A 19,701-nucleotide genomic window follows, 5' to 3' on the forward strand; every position below is an offset into this window, starting at 1 on the left:
TGTATATAATCGAGACTGAATCAGACATCAACAGCTGAACATTGATCTACGTAATTTGGAACCGATGACATGTGTCAACCAACACGTTCAAAAGATTACCTATATTCTATGGATGGCGTGTAACTCCTGTCAAAGTCCAGCGAAGGACAGTTAACACAAATCCCTAACTGATTAATATGAAAATATTTCATTTGATGAGCTATTACTACAAAACTAAAAATGAGATAATAAAAGTCAAACATGAATTGTGACAAAAATCGTGAAACTTTGCATCCGGAATATACTTTGAAAAATAAAGTACAGATTTTATACGTTTTTGCGCAAAAGCCTCAACACCTGATGTAGCAGCATCGCATTGATTGACAAACATGGAGTCTGTTGTTAAAGGGGCACTGATGCGGAGCAATTTCCGTGGACTGGTGTAAACTTTTGTTATTGTTTTTCTCCCGTGAGTACCCGGATGATATCCCAGAATTCGTGACTGGTTCGTGACCTCTGCTGCGCAGTCCGTAGGCGCAACTGATAGTTTAATTATAGACAGATCAACTGAGGTGAAGTCATTTTTTACTTCTTTCCAAATGTATTATGAAAACAAATGAAACACTTTGAAGGTTAATCATCTGCCCGTGGCAGAAATGGTAAAAAACTATTAGGACGGAAAACGTCTCTATATTTTGTCTCATAACCTTAGTTAGTTTATTATCATACTTGTATGATTCTGAAAATTAATAAAAGAACGCACGATCTGCTTATACTCATAGTAAATTTCTAACATAACAGCAACATTTATACATTGTATAGAATGCCAATGTGGATCCTATTTCACACACATACGCGATCTAGTGTGTTTTTTCTGTCATACAGATTCTGCTGAATGCTACAACAAATAAATTAAAACAAAATGCAAAAAATGAATGTAAAACAGACTAATTTTATAGCAACGATGTCAGGCTACTACCTTGTTCAGGAATGTATCCATCAATATCCACGTAAAAGAAATCGTATTCCATTCATCTGCAGCTGGTAAGTAATCCTGTTCTGTGTCGCGTGTCTTACAACTGTCTCATTTGCGAAAAAGTAAACACATCGTTTCACGTCTTTCGTTGGTGAAAACCAGATAAACCTCTGATTGGTCTCCCAATATAGCACACCTGGCAACTAATTGTATGATGTCCACTATTCTAAGTAATTTCGTTAACCAATAATGAGCAATCAATCAATCAACGCAAGGGTGGTTAATTCTTTGAAGGGAGGATGTTGTTTTTGCACTTACACTTTACGACAGGGTGTAGTCATCTACACACACTGCCTTTTGACAAATCCGCTAGAAGATAAAAGTAATTAATCAATCGGTGAGTTATCGGTTAATCCTTTGATCGATGTTTGTTTTTGTAACTTAGTTGATAAACCCTCTTGCATCACTTACATGCACATATTACATAACATACAATACATTTGCCATTACAGACCTTAATTTATAATGTTGAGTATTTACTCCAGACAGGAGAAATGCCAAATGGGAACCTTTATTGAGTAACCGAAGTTGTGTTACTACTAATTATACCTGTTATAAATTCATTAATTGACCATCCAGAGAATGATGACAAATAACACGTGTAGGTTTACACCATCAAACGCGAGTTACAGCAAGGAAGATGTAATCCCAGTGTCGCATGCAGCCTGAAAACACTGTTGGGCCGAAACTGTTTTGAGGATACCAACGGAATTTCGTTACATAAGGAATACACACGGGCATTTGCTGTGTACTTGGGTAAATAGGTGAAATAAGGGTTTTTTACGTAAGAAAATTTTCAGATTTCTCTACCAAAGGCATATCAACTGTGTGTTTTTATTATCATAAATAATAAACCATTGTAGCTACCATAGCTACCAAAATGTTTGTAAGATATTTGCTATCACAGCTGAACCAGCACTCAGAATTACCTAAATATAAAGCTTTGCAATCTTCCGTACTGAACCAAATGGCTACGTGCCTGTAGACATCATATTTTCATGTAACATGATTAAATATCAGGTTAAAAACACTGAAATAGGATCAAATTGGATCAGTAACTATACCATCCAAGCATCCGAAAAGAACTACACTGCTGGGATATTTGGTTACGATCAGACAAGGAATACCATGGATATTTTTAAACAAATGGCATATGATGGGCATCCGGCCTCCCGACTGTTTAGGTGAAGAAATTCTGCTAATATGGACAGGAGCCCAGTTCCTTTGTCCGCCACGGTCGAAGGAGCGGGCGCTGACCAATTTGCGGTTTGATTTCGTAATTAGACCGTTGGCGAGAAACATTATTCGCTCCGCATCAGTGCCCCTTTAAGTCTTGCATACCACTCCTGACAATGCAGAACCCATGAAGATCAGTGTTACAACTGATCTTCATAAACCCATATTCATCGTAATTAGGCGACTATCGGGATTAGGTGGATTCCAACAACTCGCCACCAACACCATTTTCAGAGAAATAGGAACGGTCTCTATTCTCAACAAACTTTTTCCATCGAACATACGTGATACTGTTTCCAAACTCGAGTTGTTCAGAAACGACCAATCGCAGTCAACGAAATTGTCACGTGACCGCACCGCCCGAGAACCATGTGCTCAAATACCACAAAAGTTTGACAACATGTATTTGACGAGTGAGAGTCCGATTTTGCCAACTTTTAACATTTGAATTGTTTGATTAACTTCCACGATGGAACCAGAGACCATATAATAGATATTATTAAGGTCTCTGATGGAACTAGCTGGTATTGATGTTACAGGATAAACGACATAGATCTTCTGTCGTATTTCAGACATTTCTTCTTATGTAATATTATGTACTACAGTACACTCGGTAATAGCAACACTTTCTTTATATAATGTTTCCTGGATAGCTCTGTGCGATATGTTTACATACAGCTGTTAACACAGATCAAATGTCAGTTTGGATATTCAGTCCGAGAGCACATGCATCGTGTTTATTTAGATGTCGTTTAGAAAATCAAAGAAAAATTTTAGAAGTTGTGAAGGTGAAGGAAAACCAATTTGTATGGCTACCTGTACGTACACCAAAACCTCCCACTCATGCAATGAAGAATTTGACTATCCATAGAACTGTGTTTTCCAACAATTTCAAAATTTTATCTGTAATTACAGCCAGGGATAATCTACAATATAGAATCTATATACTCTCCCTGTTACAGCTGCAAAAGGCTGTCGGCACAGTACGTTACTCTAGATGTGTACCCCAGGTACGTTTCTGTATACAGTAATGTATAAGCAAGGTCGAAATACAAAAACGTACCGGCACCGTACACGGACTAGGAGTCCACATTTCTCAACCCGAAACCGTATACATGTTGTTTTGCCCGTTCAACTGATTGCTCCGCGAAATATTCGTTAATGTATGGTTGTGTCTAATAGAACGCAATCAACTGCATCCAACACAAGACAAAACACGTTCTTTTTGTTGTTGTTGTTGTTGTTTTGGGTTTTTGTTTTGTTTTTCTGGTCAAATAAATATAACTAGAAACGAATTTACTACGACAAGCATGGGTTGGTCACGTTTGAGAAAAGCCGGGTTATAATATATGCATGTAGAATAACTATCCGTGTGTGTAAATATCATGATAATATGTAAACGTGAATGTCATACATGTATATGTAAATGTAAAATATCATGCATCTACGGAGACTGTAATATTCTTTCAAGCTAACGTGCTTCGCGACGACAGTTCTTAAAGTTTAGTTCTAGCAGTAAATAAAATTTGAATTGGTGATAATGTTTAAAGTTCTGTGCAAAGAATTGTCATTTGGACATACTTTCTTGTTCGAATTTTTACAATAAGTAATCTTAACATGACATTCAAACATTTGCGGCGGGAATACTGAGTTACTCCTGTCAAATGAACGAACATTACCTACGCACGCCCTCAAGCTCTCCGCAGCGATTTGCCTTTGTCTACTCGCCCCAAAAGCATTGTCCAGAGGGTAATCATCCGGTAGCATGCACAGTAAGGAGCTGACACAATAGCAGATACGAAACTACATCAAGTGAAGCTATTCCAAGATGGCGGGACGAGGCAGGGGAAGGGGTAGAGGGCTTCTGTCAAGCAACGTGACCGCAGTCGCTCCTGGAAGTGGAGATTACCAGGTTTTGTTTTAGTCATTTAACTCTTTTTCATGTAACTTCCATTTGCTATCGATGTCTCATTCATTGGATCAGTCGGCACATGCAACCGGCTTGGGCATCGTTCGGTTTTCGATCAGATCATTTCTTTGTTTATCATTCTGGACTAACGTATTAACTGGACAGGGTTTTGTAAGGGGTGATTGTCGATGTATGTCGGGTGTTTTTCTCTTTGTTTAATTCATAGCGAATTGGGATCTGTTTTAATAACCCTCATGATCACGTTGGTGATGATCATCATTTTACCAGCTGTTGGACAAAAGTGGAAATTTGTCGGTCGCACTTTATATATTTAAGACTCTGACTGCTGCCGCAGCACTTCCCAGGTGGTAACACTGCCGCCCGTAACCAACTAAATTTTATCCATGAGGAAACATCTTAAGAAGTCTTTCAGTATGTCAAGATACAATTAAAGAAACTTGTTAAAACTAATATTGTTGTCAGATGAATATATATTTAGGTGATGTGATTTGACCAGGATGAAATTTAAGGGGGCAGAAGTCAATGTGTAAAGTTCATCTCTAGCCTACCCCTATGTGCTATTACTGAAATATTGCAAAAGGCTACGTAAAACCTAAGACTCTCTCTCAAAAGAGTGGAGTAGAGGCAGATCTCTTTCCCTCTGTTTGTTCCAGATCACCGCCAAACTAAGCTCATTCATTCCACAAACAAAGGCAGAAAGAGCAATATTGACTGGCCTGTGAAGGCAATTGAAAACACAGGGTATTCCTAGGTGATTGAAGTAACACCATACCCTCTCACAGGTATCTGCGAACCGTTTGGCCTTTAGGGTTGGATATGTTAGTGTTGATGTAAGTTACATCCCAGGCATCCCCTTTCAGTTCACTACCATAACATTGATTTGTTTATTACCCACAATGTCAATGTATGAGTAGTGGCATAGCAATCATACTAATCTTGTAGGTCACATCAGTGTCATATCACATTGACCTGTGTCATAACGACTTGACCTGAGATTCTAATGAATTGTTTGGATAACTAATGACCATTGACTTTGGTCACGTGACAGAAGTACGTTTCCATTCATAACAAGCACATGAATTCATTCATTCCACAGCTTCTATGCAGGAATGTAAACATTGTGAATGTTGCTGTTTAATTGTGAGTCGGGGCGGTGGGGTAGCCTACTGGTTAAAGCGTTTGCTCATCATGTCGAAGACCCGCGTTCGATTCTGCACATGGGTACAATGTGTGAAGCCCATTTTCTGGTGTACCCCGCCATGATATTGCTGGAATATTGTTAAAAGCGGCGTAAAACTAAACTCACTCACTCACTCACACACACACTAATTGTGAGTCGAACTGGGACATTATATCCATCGAAAAACATGGATGTAGTGTTTGCACCAGTAATGTTAGCTGAGTGAAGTAGCTGCAAACCAAAAAACGGGGTGCTGTGGAGACGTTTACTGTAGGCGGCTCTATGAGGTGGTGACGAGTGACATGCATCATGACGTCAGTTACCAAGGTGGCAGTGACATCATTACTGTGTTACGACATGCAAAAAGTGTACAACAATATAGCATTCTTCCGCAACATCTTTATGAAACCGGTTTTGGTTTGAAACCATAAAGACAACAAAAATACACGGCTTTGTCAATGTAAGGCATGCAAGACATAAGTGGTAAATAAAATACAAAAAATATGTCTCATTACATACGAATTATTATATGAAACCTGTGACCTTCCCATCATATCTGACCTCACTTTTCCTCAGTCAGATACCTTTCGTATAATTGTATGTAAATTTATTAATGAGAACTCAAGGAATATTCTGTATGTATATAACCTTGATTCGTGGATCGTGGTAATTATTGTGACGTTTCAGTAATCTGCTGTTTCAGTAATCAAGTTTTGTATGACATCAAGAAGCAGTTCATTGATGTTCACACTCTTAATGTAACCGCCTCACTGAATCTCTGCATTACACGTAAATATACTAAATCCAGTTGTCCAACACTGAGCTGGATAGCCCAAGATCACTAGTACCATATTTTAAGTTTACAAAATGTCAAGTACAAACAGGATACTGTTAGCACCAGTCCTTTTACATCTCATCGTCTGTGTTCATATATGTCAATAAACAGCAAGTCATGTGACGAAAGGTCATGCACTGTGTCAGTATGTTAAAACTATTTAAATCCATAAAACTAAGTGACATCACATTTTGTGAGCACATAAATGGGTGATGACTGCAAAGGCTGCAGTAAACAAATATTTTATTGATGATTGTAAACCAAAAGTCACTGTGTTCTGTAATCTGATTGGTTGAAAAACATGATCAAATGGTATTAGATTCCCGGAAACTGCAAGACTAGTCACTGCGTATTGACCTTGCCAACAATTGTTTTGTTGAGTCATCAACAGTGGTGACGTCATTCAAATTATATTGTGACGTAAAGTCGGAATGACGTCACAAATGAGCAACTCCAGATGCAACCATGGGAACCAGCTGAAACGGCCTGCTGTTGACACTTCACTGCTGTACCCGTACTCGATGTAACCGAGTGCAGACAGTAAAACCCTTTGGTTTACTTTTGTGTTTACAATGTCGATAAACATCATGTGTTAGCCAATTTCCGGGTGTTATTGAGTATTTGAAGCACGGGAATGTTTCATTTGACAAATACTCAAAACACCCGGAAATTGGCCAACACATGATGTTTATCTCCTAAGTGGAATATTATTTTTTTATAATTATATTTTTAATTTGCTGGATCAATGAATAAAATAATCAGTGAGTATACAAAATGACGATGAGCATTTAAATTACGATTTTCACTGTGTTTCCGTTACATCCACAAGGGTCATGAGCGTGTCTACCACTCAGAGGAGATAACTTATCAATCAAACAACCCTTAGGGTGAGGTACCCATTTACGATAAAAAACGGAAGGGTGTTGATCAACTACCCATGGACAGTGGTAGGGCTTGAAAAATACTGATTGCTTTATTTGACTCTAATCGATCAGGATTAAATAGTTGATTGTGGATTTTGTGTCTTTTTTTTCAATCTTTTTTTTAAAAATCCTCTACTTCAAAACGTGGGTCTAAAAACTCGCAACATCATTTCAGGTTGGTTTTTAGATTAATATGTGGAGTATCACTATCATTGGTCAGAGTATGCCGAGCCAATTATCACCAGTCATGTGGCTGAGGACAACGGGTGACCATTTATGGGGAAACAACTACTGCAACATACTTTTGTGATGGCCTATTGCGAACAAATATATCTTGTGACCTACTATTACAATACAATACAATAGTTTCTTTTCTCCTAGAATTGTCTCATTTGATGTCATTTCCCAAATAAATGTACTATTTAGATGAAATACTGTAGAAACAGTCAAAACCGGCAGGTGTCCAATCGAGGAAGTTGTCAACACCGGCATAAAATCTGAGTCCTGTCCAAGGCTAGTACATTTATCATCATTTAGAAGCCGTACATTCAGCAGCTGTCGATTCCAGATGTCGGCATGAAATGAGCCGTCTGAATGTACGTTAATACAGTTATCGGCGCTGTCTGATCGGCCGTGTGGCGAGGAGTCGGCTGGATGTGTATGGTCACCAATGAATCATGCGTTGAAGCTACAACAAAGATAATTTAACCATGGTCCACTGTGGTTATACTTAGACCTGTAGTTAGCATCATTGATTAAATTGTCCCGTTAAGTTTGTTTTTCTTTTCAAAATGCAAATTTCACATCTTTAAAGGAATACTAGGCTGGTAGGAATATAAATTTTATGGAGTCTTTTAGCTATGTTTAGTCATGACTTGGAACAAGCTTCTAGAGCTTATGACAACTGACAAGTAAATACAGTGACACAGACAAAACCAACCTTAGGAACATTATACTTGTGTGCAAACAGGCATCCCAATATTGTTTCAGTTCAAAACATGATTGATTTCTTGGTCGTTTAGGCACTACACCAATCTTTGATTATTTCAATTAATTGAACCACCACAAGAAAAGGAAGCACACTTTTATCACATTCAAGAAGAATGCAACCTTGTTTTGTGACATCATTTGTTTGTTATTGTGTTTGTCCAACCAAGCAATAGGTGTCACACATCAGTAAGCAAATGAAATTTGTGTACAAAATATGTTTAGTTTGTGAGTTCAGTTTTACGTCACATTCCGCCATATTTCAGTTATATGGCTTCGGTCTATAAATAACCAAGTCTGGACCAAAGAATCCAGTGATCAACAGCATGATCAGCGATCTGTGCAGTTGGGAACTGATGATGTGTCAACCAAGTCAAACCTCCAGATCCCATTGTTGTCTCTTACACATGTGTTTAGATGGTCTACACTATCAGTGACCGGTTGTCTCACTTGTTCACGGAAGGTTTTGTACATGTGTGTGTGCAGAAATAAAATTACAAATGTGTAGTCCAAATCTTTTGCGTGTGAAATGTTCATTACAATCCTGAATTATTTCAAAATTTATTGGTTTTTTAACAGTGTTGCTGTTTTAAGGTACTTCTTTAAATTAAGTAGATCAGAACCTGTACGTGCAAAACATGCACGCAAAATATTGTTTGCATTTTTCTGCGTCGTTGACATGAACACAGACTGACCAGTCATCCAAGGTGTGTAAATGAATTGGTTTCTTTTTCAGGCCCTCCTAGTCAAACTTGGTCATGTGAGTATTATTTTTATTCATATTTGTTGACTTGTTTTGTGTATATTCCATTTTGGTTGAACATAACTGATATATACTTGTATTTGTGGCCAGTCATTTGATATTATGTCATGTATGGATGAGATATTCCATTAAAAAATAGGCGATATGTGGCATTATTCAGGATAAACCTAGGACGCCTTTCAGCGACGCAGGGCTTCAGATGAACTTTTGGCCATATGGGTATGATACCCACAAAATCTAAATCTTTTAGCAAAAGGGGCCCACCTAAAATTAACCTGATGGGGCACACGAACTCTCCAAAGGACTCACCCAGAGCTCACTCAACGAGGAACGGCACTGGTCCACCAAAAAATACCTATCCCTAGTTATTAATAGTATTGTTACTGCTTCATTATTTTGGCAAGTAAATATTGGTACTTTTCACAAGCTGATTTTACAAGACTGTAAGAAATTTTACTAGCCATTGCCTTCAGACCATTGGATTGAAGTTAAAACTCCAGCCTGAGTTTACTTGGCTGCCAGCTATAGTACCGTGTTGTACAATTATGTTCCAGATTCGAACGGCAGAAGAAGAAAAGAACAAAGAACACAATGGCAATCAGAACGCCAAGTCACCATCACCCTCACCCTCCCCATCATCATCGTCAACAACGACGCTCAGTGACGTAGAGGAAGCGCTGCGTAGTCTACAGGTGGATGCAGATGAGTCAGATCTGAAGAAAATCAACCAGCTGGCAACTGACGCGGCTAAGAGTGGGGAAGACTTGAAGAAAGTCGCTGAGATGATATATAAGAAGTGCCTTGGCGACCGAGAATTTGCCAAATCTGGTGCCATCATATGTCACCTAATGGTCGGGATTGAAGTGGAAGGAACGAAGTTTAGGAACTGTATATTGTCACTACTGCAGAAAGATTTTAAAGGTACACATAATTTGATTTTGTTTATTGTTTAACACCACATTTGGCAAAGTTCAAGATACATGGCTGTGCTTTGTCAGTGTTCACGATGGTGTTTCAAAGTAACACCACATTGGGTCCTGTAAGTTTCAGATGTCTGTCTGACCCACTGAAAATTCACAGGACCCACAGAATATAGTGTAACAAACATTTCAGATTTGACATTTCTTATAATTGGCATTGAAATTATTAACATTATATGATAACAAACATAAGATTTCTGAACTGCAAACAAATGTTGTATGCCACAAATAACCACTTCACACAAAGACATTGTGAAATATTCAGTCAGACACTGGGGCTGGCAGGTTGGTTTAATTAATACCGAGTAATTAAAAGTTACCAAAAAGTCGTCTGCTTCACTCTTACCTGCCAATGAAACCACGACAGGTTACTTAATTCTGTTGTCCGAGCCCTGTAGTGACATCCTGTGAGGAAGGATTTTCAGTTGTATTAAAAATGTCTAACAAGCTCTTCAATTTGCTGATCTCCCAACCTCAAAAAAGACATGCTGAATCATTGCTGTCAAATGGTGTCAGGTGACCCCTCAGTTCGTGCTAAGTATGTTGTTTGTAAGTGAGAAGCGAGCATTGTGGAAGCCTGTCTGTATTAAACAGGATGGTTTGACCCCTACCTCACTTGCAAGACAAAAGATGCTATTTAGATGGTTCATAGGCATGAGCAAACCCATTTGGTTTGTGAATGGTAGAGCAGCTGTAGTTTGCTAGTGCATGTGCAGTGCATGATGATGACATTGGTTCCCCACATATGAGTTTGCAGAGACATGTGCTTCACCCACTGCACTACACTTGGTCGCAGACAATCTGGGGCCCTTTCAGTCACAATAGCAAGTGCTAGTGGGCGCAGTCATACATGATAACAAGGGTCAATTGTCAAGTTGGTGCTCAACTTATCCTTGTTTGCTATTTGCACTTGCCTCCACTGTGCCTTGCGGTCGACATTAAAGGAATAAAACATGAAGGGATAGGCTACTGATACAGATCATGCAGATTGATTATCATAAACTAAATGTTGATGGATTATTTATAAGTATCGGAAAAATAGCTTTGAGCAAAATTGCCAACAACTCACTCACTCACTTAAACTGATGTTATGCTGGAATCAAAATAATGCTTAATTTGTGTGCCATGTGGCATATAAAATATTAAAACAGCACAGATGAAATGTTTTGTCTTCGCAGCACAACTAGAATCATAATAGTGATATACACCAAGGTTGATTGAATGGAAAATGCAATAGATTTGGCTAAAGCAAGTAATGCAAAACCTATTTTAGCACCCTATCAGACCATCAGTTCGTGGCACGCTCATTCTCACAGCATTACAACAGCGTGGACATTTTGAATTCCTATGAAATCCTGTTTTTGGATGATAATATGTTCATGCAGTCTTCAAAGAGTTCAAGAAATCCAGGGATTTGTTATTGTTATCCACATTTAGCACGAAGCAGGGGATATAGTATTAGGCTCTGTCTGTCTGCTCGTCTGTATGAAATGGAATAAGTAAAGAACGGTTGCCTACATTCTTTTCATACTTGGTACCTAGTTTCATCACAGTATGAGAAAGGTACAGGTCAGGTTTGGTGGCCTTGACCTTCAATGAATGTCACAAGCAGATTTTAACCTGGTGAGCGAGATATTTTAAGAACCGGTCACTGGATTTTCTTTAGCGAGATATCTCAAGAATCGGTCACTGTTTTTTCTTTAGCGAGATATCTCAAGAATTGGTCACTGGTTTTTCTTCATATTTGACACCAAACTTTATCTACAGATGGTGCATCATTGTTCCTCTTCCAGTAATTACATTACATTACATGTCATGCCATAACCCAGCTAGTATCTGCGTCCCTGTGGACACGCTAATCAAATTTGTTGCATCCGTTGACCATTTTTATCTGTATGCCATGTCCACACAGTAATCGACCCATGAAGGTCTAGGGTAGAATAGGCCTTCAGCAACCCATGCTTGCCATAAAAGGTGACTCTGCTTGTCGTAAGAGGCAACTAATGGGATCGGATGGTCAGGGTCACTGACGTGGTTGGCACATGTCATTAGTTCCCGCTTGCACAAATTGATGCTCATGCTGTTAATCACTGGATTGTCTGGTTTAGACTCGATTATTTATAGACAGTCGCCATGTAGCTGGAATCGTGCTGAATGTGGTGTAAAACTAAACTTACTTACTCACTCATAAACACTCAACAAACTGAACCTTTTTTCAGATAAAGAAGAGATCAGAAAGACTTCTTCTGTAAGATTCCTGGGATTCCTGGCCACACTGTGCCAAGTGTTTGGGCACATGCGGACGGCGACGGGGGAGCTGTTCAAGCCTCTCGTCAGCCCCATCTGTGAAAGTATGGAAATGATCTTAGAGCAGGAGACAGACACAACAGCTGATGAGTGTGAATTCCTCACATTGCAGGTGTGTGTTATGCAGTCATACACTGTTAACGACGTCAATACCTGTTTTTATGGACCTGCAAAAAAGCAATATTACTTTTCATTTGTCCCTAAAAACAGATTTTAACCGAATTTATCAGACTAAAATTGTTTTATTATTTAATTACGAAAAGAAAAGCTTCTAAAAACCAAAACATGTCTATTTAGTCAAGTCACTATATTTTCATTACAAACCAAAAATGTTTTGTCAACAGTACTGTTACATGCAAAACAAGAGAATGACTCATAACTTGATCTCATAGTTTATTTTTAGTAACTCAAGTCAATATGACTTTTGGTGTGATCAATATATTCAGCAGCTTTTAAAAGTCCTGTCTGTCTGACCGCTCGGAAAGGTCTATCTTCATCTTGGATGGTGAACTTTTAAAAGCCTCCTGTCTTGTCGTCTTGCAGATATTTGTACCCCCAACAATAAATATTCCATAATATCAGACAGATTCTCTTGAATTGGGCACGACTAGCGTGATCTGGTGTCAGGTTCACTAACACGTTGACATGTCATCAGTTCCCAATTGCGTAGATCAGTGTTCATGCTGTTAATCACTGGATTATCTGGTCCAGCCTCGATTATTTATAGTCTGCAGCCATATTACTGAAATATTGCTGAGTGTGGCTTTACACAACAATCAAACAAACTCTTGATTTTTCTGTGCAGTTGCAAGCTGTTGGTAAAGAGCTGGATGACATCGGCAGTGAAAGACTCGGAAAACTCATGGAAAAAGTCAGGACAAAGATAGTGAATAACGGGTGAGACTTGTGTTCAGTTAGCCAGCTCTTGGCTGCTAAATATCACTGATTTTCATTTTAGGCTGTTTATGTGTGAGTGAGGTTACTGTGCTCGATTTAGTGCTTAATTAGGAGATAAACATCATGTGTTGGCCAATTTCCAGGTGTTATTGAGTATTTGAAGCACAGGAATACATTTGGAACCGACGGCGTCAGCCAGAGGTTTCAAATGAAATATCATTGTGCTTCAAATACTCAAAAACACACGGAAATCAGCCAACACATGATGTTTATCGACATTGTAAACAAAAAAGTAAGGATTTACTGTCTGCACTCGTGTACATTGTGTATGTGTACAGCAGTCAAGTGTCATCAGCTGGCCGTTTCAGCTGGTTCCCATGGTAGCATCTGGAGCTGCTCATTTCTGACGTCATTCTAACTTTACGTCACAATATGATTTTAATGACATCACCACTGATGATGACACCATAAAACAATTGTTTGGAGTGAATAGTCTTGCAGTTTCCAGGAATCTAATGCCATTTGATCATGTTTTTCAACCAGTCAGATTACAGAACACAGTGGCTTTGGGTTTACATACAATTTACTTTGCTCGATTTACTGCTTTTTTATCTTGCACTGGTTAAACGCGATATTACAAAGTGCAGCATAGTTAGTAGTCAACAAGTCAATTTGGGAGATATGCAAGAAAATTGAATACCCAGATTTAAAAAGATGGTGTGCATCTAAAGTTATAGATACCCACTTGACATTCGAAATACTCACCTAGTTTCAAAATTAAGTTTCAACTTAGCCAAAAGCTTAGCCAAAATCTAGAGCTGTGTGTTTGTCTATGCAGGAAACTTTCATAAATGGTGTATCATTTATTCTAAGTGGAATGTTTTTTCATTTCCAGCACATCTCCACGGATACGGTGTACTCTCCTCGAAGTCCTGGAATGTTACTGCCGGAGGTTTGATGAGCCTCCAAATGACGTCACTCGTTTCTATTGTGATACAATGGCTGACATTCTGTCCGGGATGGTTGTGTGATGAAAGAATTGCTCATGTCATTCACGGTTTTATCATCACTGTTTTATCATTCACGGTTTTATCACTCACTGTTTTATCATGCACTGTTTTGGCATTCACCAACATCAATCATGTCATCAATTTTTACCAGCAGTTCAACTGTGGCTTTGATTTGGTATTATGCATTTAGAAAATATCAGCTTTGTTTCTGCCAGTGGGATGAACAATATGTCGAAGGAAAGACTGAACCATTACACCAGTGCCATTTTACTCCCTTACATTCAGTGACTTAGAATCAGTGCGGGACTATGGTTTTTCATGCATCTTTAAACAGTACGACAATATCACATCAAGGGATCACAAAATCCAGACATGAGACACTTAACCTCATCACTGCATTATTTATTTTCAGTAATGAGTATGTCACATGGGTGTTGGTAAACAATTTGTTTCACTGGTAAGGCCTTTTGTTTTTCTTCTTATATGGATATGCCGGTCATATTATTTCAAGAATGTGAAATGAACTGAAAACTAATTTTTCCCCCTGAAAAAATAAAATCTGATGTTTTGTTGGGAAAAAGTGTAAAGAAATTGATTGTTTTTTAATCAATGTACAATTCATAAATTTCCAAAAGTGAAATACTTGTAGTATTTCAAAAAAATATTACTATGACTGGTTTATTGGTTTAATTTTCCTTCCTGCATTTTGGTTTCTCAGAAGAAAAATCCATCAAAACAAGAAATAAATAGGTCTGGCCTATTTACACTATTGATAAATGTCTTGGAACATAAACTCTCTCGTTACACCAGGCTCAGATATCCTGACGAATGTATGTTTTTTCAAAAGGCTAAAGGCTTATTTGAGATTCCTTTTTTGAGATTCCTTTCCAGGTAAGCAGTCATTGGTTTAAATTTAACCAAGTTTAATTTCTTAGTTTTAAAGTTAATGTATTTCCAAGCTTATCCATTTCTCTTTGTCCAAATATCTCTTGGTAAGGACATTTGTTTAATGTTCATATTTGTGAAGTAACCTAGGGTTTAGACATGTTTTGTTTCAAAGTATCTGGATACCTTTTTTGTCTTTTTAGTCACTGGTTCCTCAAGGAGATCTTAGCGCTATCAGTGACTATCATAAACCAATGTTACAGTATGGGAGTTACGATCATCTTAGTACTACAATGATTGTAAGCCTGTGTTGAAGTGTGTGAGTTACGATCACCTTACCGCTACAGTGATCGCAAACTTATGTTAAATTATGGGAGTTACGATCATCTTAGCGCTACAATGATCGTAAGCCTGTGTTGAAGTATTTGAGTTACGATCACCTTACCGCTACAGTGATCGCAAGCTTATGTTAAAGTATGGGAGTTATGATCATCTTAGTGCTACAATGATCGCAAGCCTATGTTAAAGTATGGGAGTTATGATCATCTTAGTGCTACAATGATCGCAAGCCTATGTTAAAGTATGGGAGTTATGATCATCTTAGTGCTACAATGATCGTAAGCCTGTGTTGAAGTGTGTGAGTTACGATTATCTTAGTGCTACAATGATCACAAGCCTATGTTAAATTATGGGAGTTGCGATCATCTTAGTGCTACAATGATCGCAAGCCTATGTTAAAGTATGGGAGTTATGATCATCTTAGTACTACAATGATTGTAAGCCTGTGTTGAAGTGTGTGAGTTACGATTATCTTAGTGCTAAGATTCCTCAGCCCTGATAATAACCTTTAAGGCAGGAATGGTCAAGCAAGGTGACTGGTCACTGAGATATGGGTGGGATAAGAGGTTTTTATGTACATAAAATAAAATAATAACCCTCCCCCAATTTTGACAAAATAATAGATGATGCTCTGACATTCTTGCATTTTTATTCTTGATACAATTTTTAAGGATGAAGTGCACAGACTTTTTTTAAAATTATTTATTTCTTGGGAACCAATTCCATGCAGTGTTAGTTTCCATAGTGATGAATTTCTTTTCTTGTTTCCATGACAACACTAGTCTGGTCATCATAGTTGTGGAATAGTGTCTTTTAATGACCTTTCATGCTTTGTGTTTTTCCATGGAGATAATTTATTGGTTCCTTTCAACATTTGTTTGTTTCTCTGTTTGTAAATGTTTGTGATCTTTGTATATTAAGAACCATTATGTTGTGTCGTACATGCTTTTATGCTTTTTATGTATTTAAAAGAAATACTTTTAATGAGTTAATGATGATGAGTTTACTGATAATTTGTAGCCAGTGTTCATGCTATGCTTTGTTCATATCATCTTGGAAGTCGCATGATTAATGGTAGGCTTACAGGAAGCTTGTATTCTCCCCAGGGAGTGGAGACCAAAACTCATGTGAACACTGATCAATTGACAGGAAATTTATTGAATACTTTGAGTTTGGTTTAGGGTGTTGGTTTGATGCATCAATACGCAAAATATTATTGTTGTTATTTTTTTGTCACAATACCTTGTTTTTTACAATTTTGTAGTCGGATGGGGTAGGTTTTATCCAGTCTCTTGGCTGCTAGTCATAACATACGTAGTTCTTAAAACTAAACAAACACAGCTCATTGGTGTGAATACATGCATACCGCAGCCTACCACCTCAAGGTATAGCTCACTTGAAGTTTGGGAGTGAGTGAGTTTAGTTTAACACTTTATTCAGCAATAGTCACTTAAGTGACAATTCATGTCCGACATTTCATACATGAAATGGTTTAGCAGATTCAGCTCAATTTCGATGGATGAATTGAGACAAGTCAGTGCCTGTAATTCCAAGGAACTTAATTTTTGGAGTTTGCAGAAAAATTGAAATTTTGTTGAATTGTCAAATGTGTTTCTGTATTTTATTTAAAAATTATGTTGTACAATTTTCTGTAAATCCTAAAAAGGTTTAGTCTTTGCCTGTAATTGTTTAGTGCATTTGTTTGTGCTTGTTGCCAGTTTTTATTGTGATGTTTGATAATAAGTGCAACAGACATTTTCCCAGTTGAGCTGTGAGTTAAAAATCTCGTACCTAAATTTGAGTAAGTTTTGTAAACTAGGGGCATGTTTTAACTGAAGTGTTATTTTAAATGATTATACATTCAGTGCCATTTGTGTTAAATCTTTCTTTGATAGTCAAGAATAGCTTTGACTGATTAAGATCAGTTACCTACCATTTGATTGCAGTCAATAATTGGCCTTAAAGATTAATTATGAGCAGTCATTGAGCTTTGTGATTGGTCATTATCTGTCATTAAACTTTGTCACTGGTTGTGAACATCCATTGGCAGTAGTGATTGACTATGATCAGTTGCTGGTCTCAATGACTGGTTATTATCAGTCCCAGGCCTTTGTGATTGGTTATTATCAGTCGCTGGCCTTTGTGATTGATTATGATCAGTCCCTGGCCTTAGTGATTGGTTATGATCAGTTTGCTGGCCTTAGTGATTGGTTATGATCAGTTGCTGGCCTTTGTGATTGGTTATGATCAGTCGCTGGCCTTAGTGATTGGTTATGATCAGTTTGCTGGCCTTAGTGATTGGTTATGATCAGTCGCTGGCCTTACTGATTGGTTATGATCAGTTTCTGGCCTTTGTGATTGGTTATGATCAGTTTCTGGCCTTTGTGATTGGTTATGATCAGTCGCTGGCCTTACTAATTGGTTATGATCAGCTGCTGGCCTTTGTGATTGGTTATGATCAGTCACTGGCCTTTGTAATTCCTTATGATCAGTTGCTGGCCTTAGTGATTGGTTATGATCAGTCGCTGGCCTTAGTGATTGATTATGATCAGTTGCTGGCCTTAGTGATTTGTTATGATTTGTTGCTGACCTTACTGACTGTTATGATCAATCTCTGGCCTTACTAATTGGTTACGATCAGTTGCTGGCATTTAGTGATTGGTTATGATCAATTGCTGGCCTCAGTGATTGGTTATGATCAGTCACTGGCCTTTAGTGATTGGTTGTGATCAGTCACTGGCCATAGTGAATTATTATTATTATCCATTGGCTTTAATGATTGATTATGATCATCCATTGGCTTTTGTGATTGATTGTAATCAGTCATTCACCTTTGTTTCATCATTGGCCTTTGTCATATATTATAATCAATCAATGGCCTTAGTCATTGATAATGGTCAGTCATCGGCCTTTGGTATTGATAACGATCGTCAATTGGCTTTAGTGATTGATTGTGATGATTTGTTCACTCTAATGATTAATTATGATCAACAATTTACCTTTCTGATAGATGAACCACAAACTATGAATGTATGTAATGTATTATCTATGCCCGCTAAAATACACCAGTATGAAGAAGAGAGTAGAATATTTTGTGACTGTTAGATTTGCTTTGATACATAGCAGTGTAAATAAGTTTTGAATAACAAATAAATTTGTAGTAAAATATTGCAGTCGTGTCTGTGATTGTTATATACACTGTTCTGCTCCTAGTGACCTTTGCAGGGGTTAGAAATCCCATTGCCCGATGCCAGGGACAAGTCAGTTTTCATTTCAGGCAATCAAATAATGGTATCTTACTTGTCCATGTGCTTGTCCCTGTGCTACTAGAAAATTTTGGCTTAGGGATTTATTTCATATCTGCTCAGATTGTAGCTATTAAATTTCGTAATGATAATAAAGTAGAGTTACCTTTCTTTGCTATTTATCACTTCTTGATAAACAGTCCAGTAAATATTAACATCAAATACCATGTTGATTTATTCCTTTATAATCACATCACCATGATTATGTGACAAGTAGCTCTTAGAAAACTTTTGAACCCTTGTTTTCATTGTTGTTCTGTGAGTGAGTTTGTTTTATGCCACACTGAGCACTTTTCAAGCAATATGGTGACACACTGTAACGTATCGAGGCTGAACCAGACAATCCTATGATCAACATCATGAACATCGATCTAGACAACTGGAATATGATGAAATGTGTCAACCAAGACAGTGAGCTTGACACCCATGCTGTTGACTGTCAGTCAGCCTAACTTTTGGAACACGTTTTTCCGCAAGTTACTTTAAAGCAATAGATGGTATCTAACTATAACTGGCTCATTTAATAACAATATGTGATGACCTAATGTATGGAACTATGATACGATGACGTGTCAACCAATCAGTGAATCGGACCAGCCGATCCTGTTAATCGCCTTATACAGCCAGCATCCTGTTAATCGCCTTATACAACCACCCGATCCTGTTAATCGCCTTATACAACCAGCATCCTGTTAATCCACTTATACAACCACCCGATCCTGTTAATCGCCTTATACAACCACCCGATCCTGTTAATCGCCTTATACAACCAGCATCCTGTTAATCGCCTTATACAACCACCCGATCCTGTTAATCGCCTTATACAACCAGCATCCTGTTAATCGCCTTATACAACCACCCGATCCTGTTAATCGCCTTATACAACCAGCATCCTGTTAATCGCCTTATACAACCACCCGATCCTGTTAATCGCCTTATACAACCAGCATCCTGTTAATCCACTTATACAACCACCCGATCCTGTTAATCGCCTTATACAACCACCCGATCCTGTTAATCGCCTTATACAACCAGCATCCTGTTAATCGCCTTATACAACCACCCGATCCTGTTAATCGCCTTATACAACCAGCATCCTGTTAATCGCC

General features: G+C 38.1%; 1 protein-coding gene across 1 annotated transcript; it reads left to right on the top strand.

The window, feature by feature from the left end:
* The first annotated feature begins 4,079 nt into the window (after positions 1-4,079).
* On the top strand, positions 4,080-18,453 carry LOC137260181 (CBP80/20-dependent translation initiation factor-like). Its single transcript, XM_067797877.1, has 6 exons — positions 4,080-4,163; positions 8,843-8,866; positions 9,424-9,790; positions 12,069-12,268; positions 12,962-13,053; positions 13,949-18,453. Exons 1-6 carry the CDS (start codon positions 4,080-4,082, stop codon positions 14,082-14,084), a joined length of 903 nt encoding a protein of 300 aa, XP_067653978.1. The 3' UTR covers positions 14,085-18,453.
* Positions 18,454-19,701: the final 1,248 nt, after the last annotated feature.

Source organism: Haliotis asinina, chromosome 13 (genome assembly GCF_037392515.1).
Source record: "Haliotis asinina isolate JCU_RB_2024 chromosome 13, JCU_Hal_asi_v2, whole genome shotgun sequence".
Lineage (NCBI taxonomy): Eukaryota > Metazoa > Mollusca > Gastropoda > Lepetellida > Haliotidae > Haliotis > Haliotis asinina.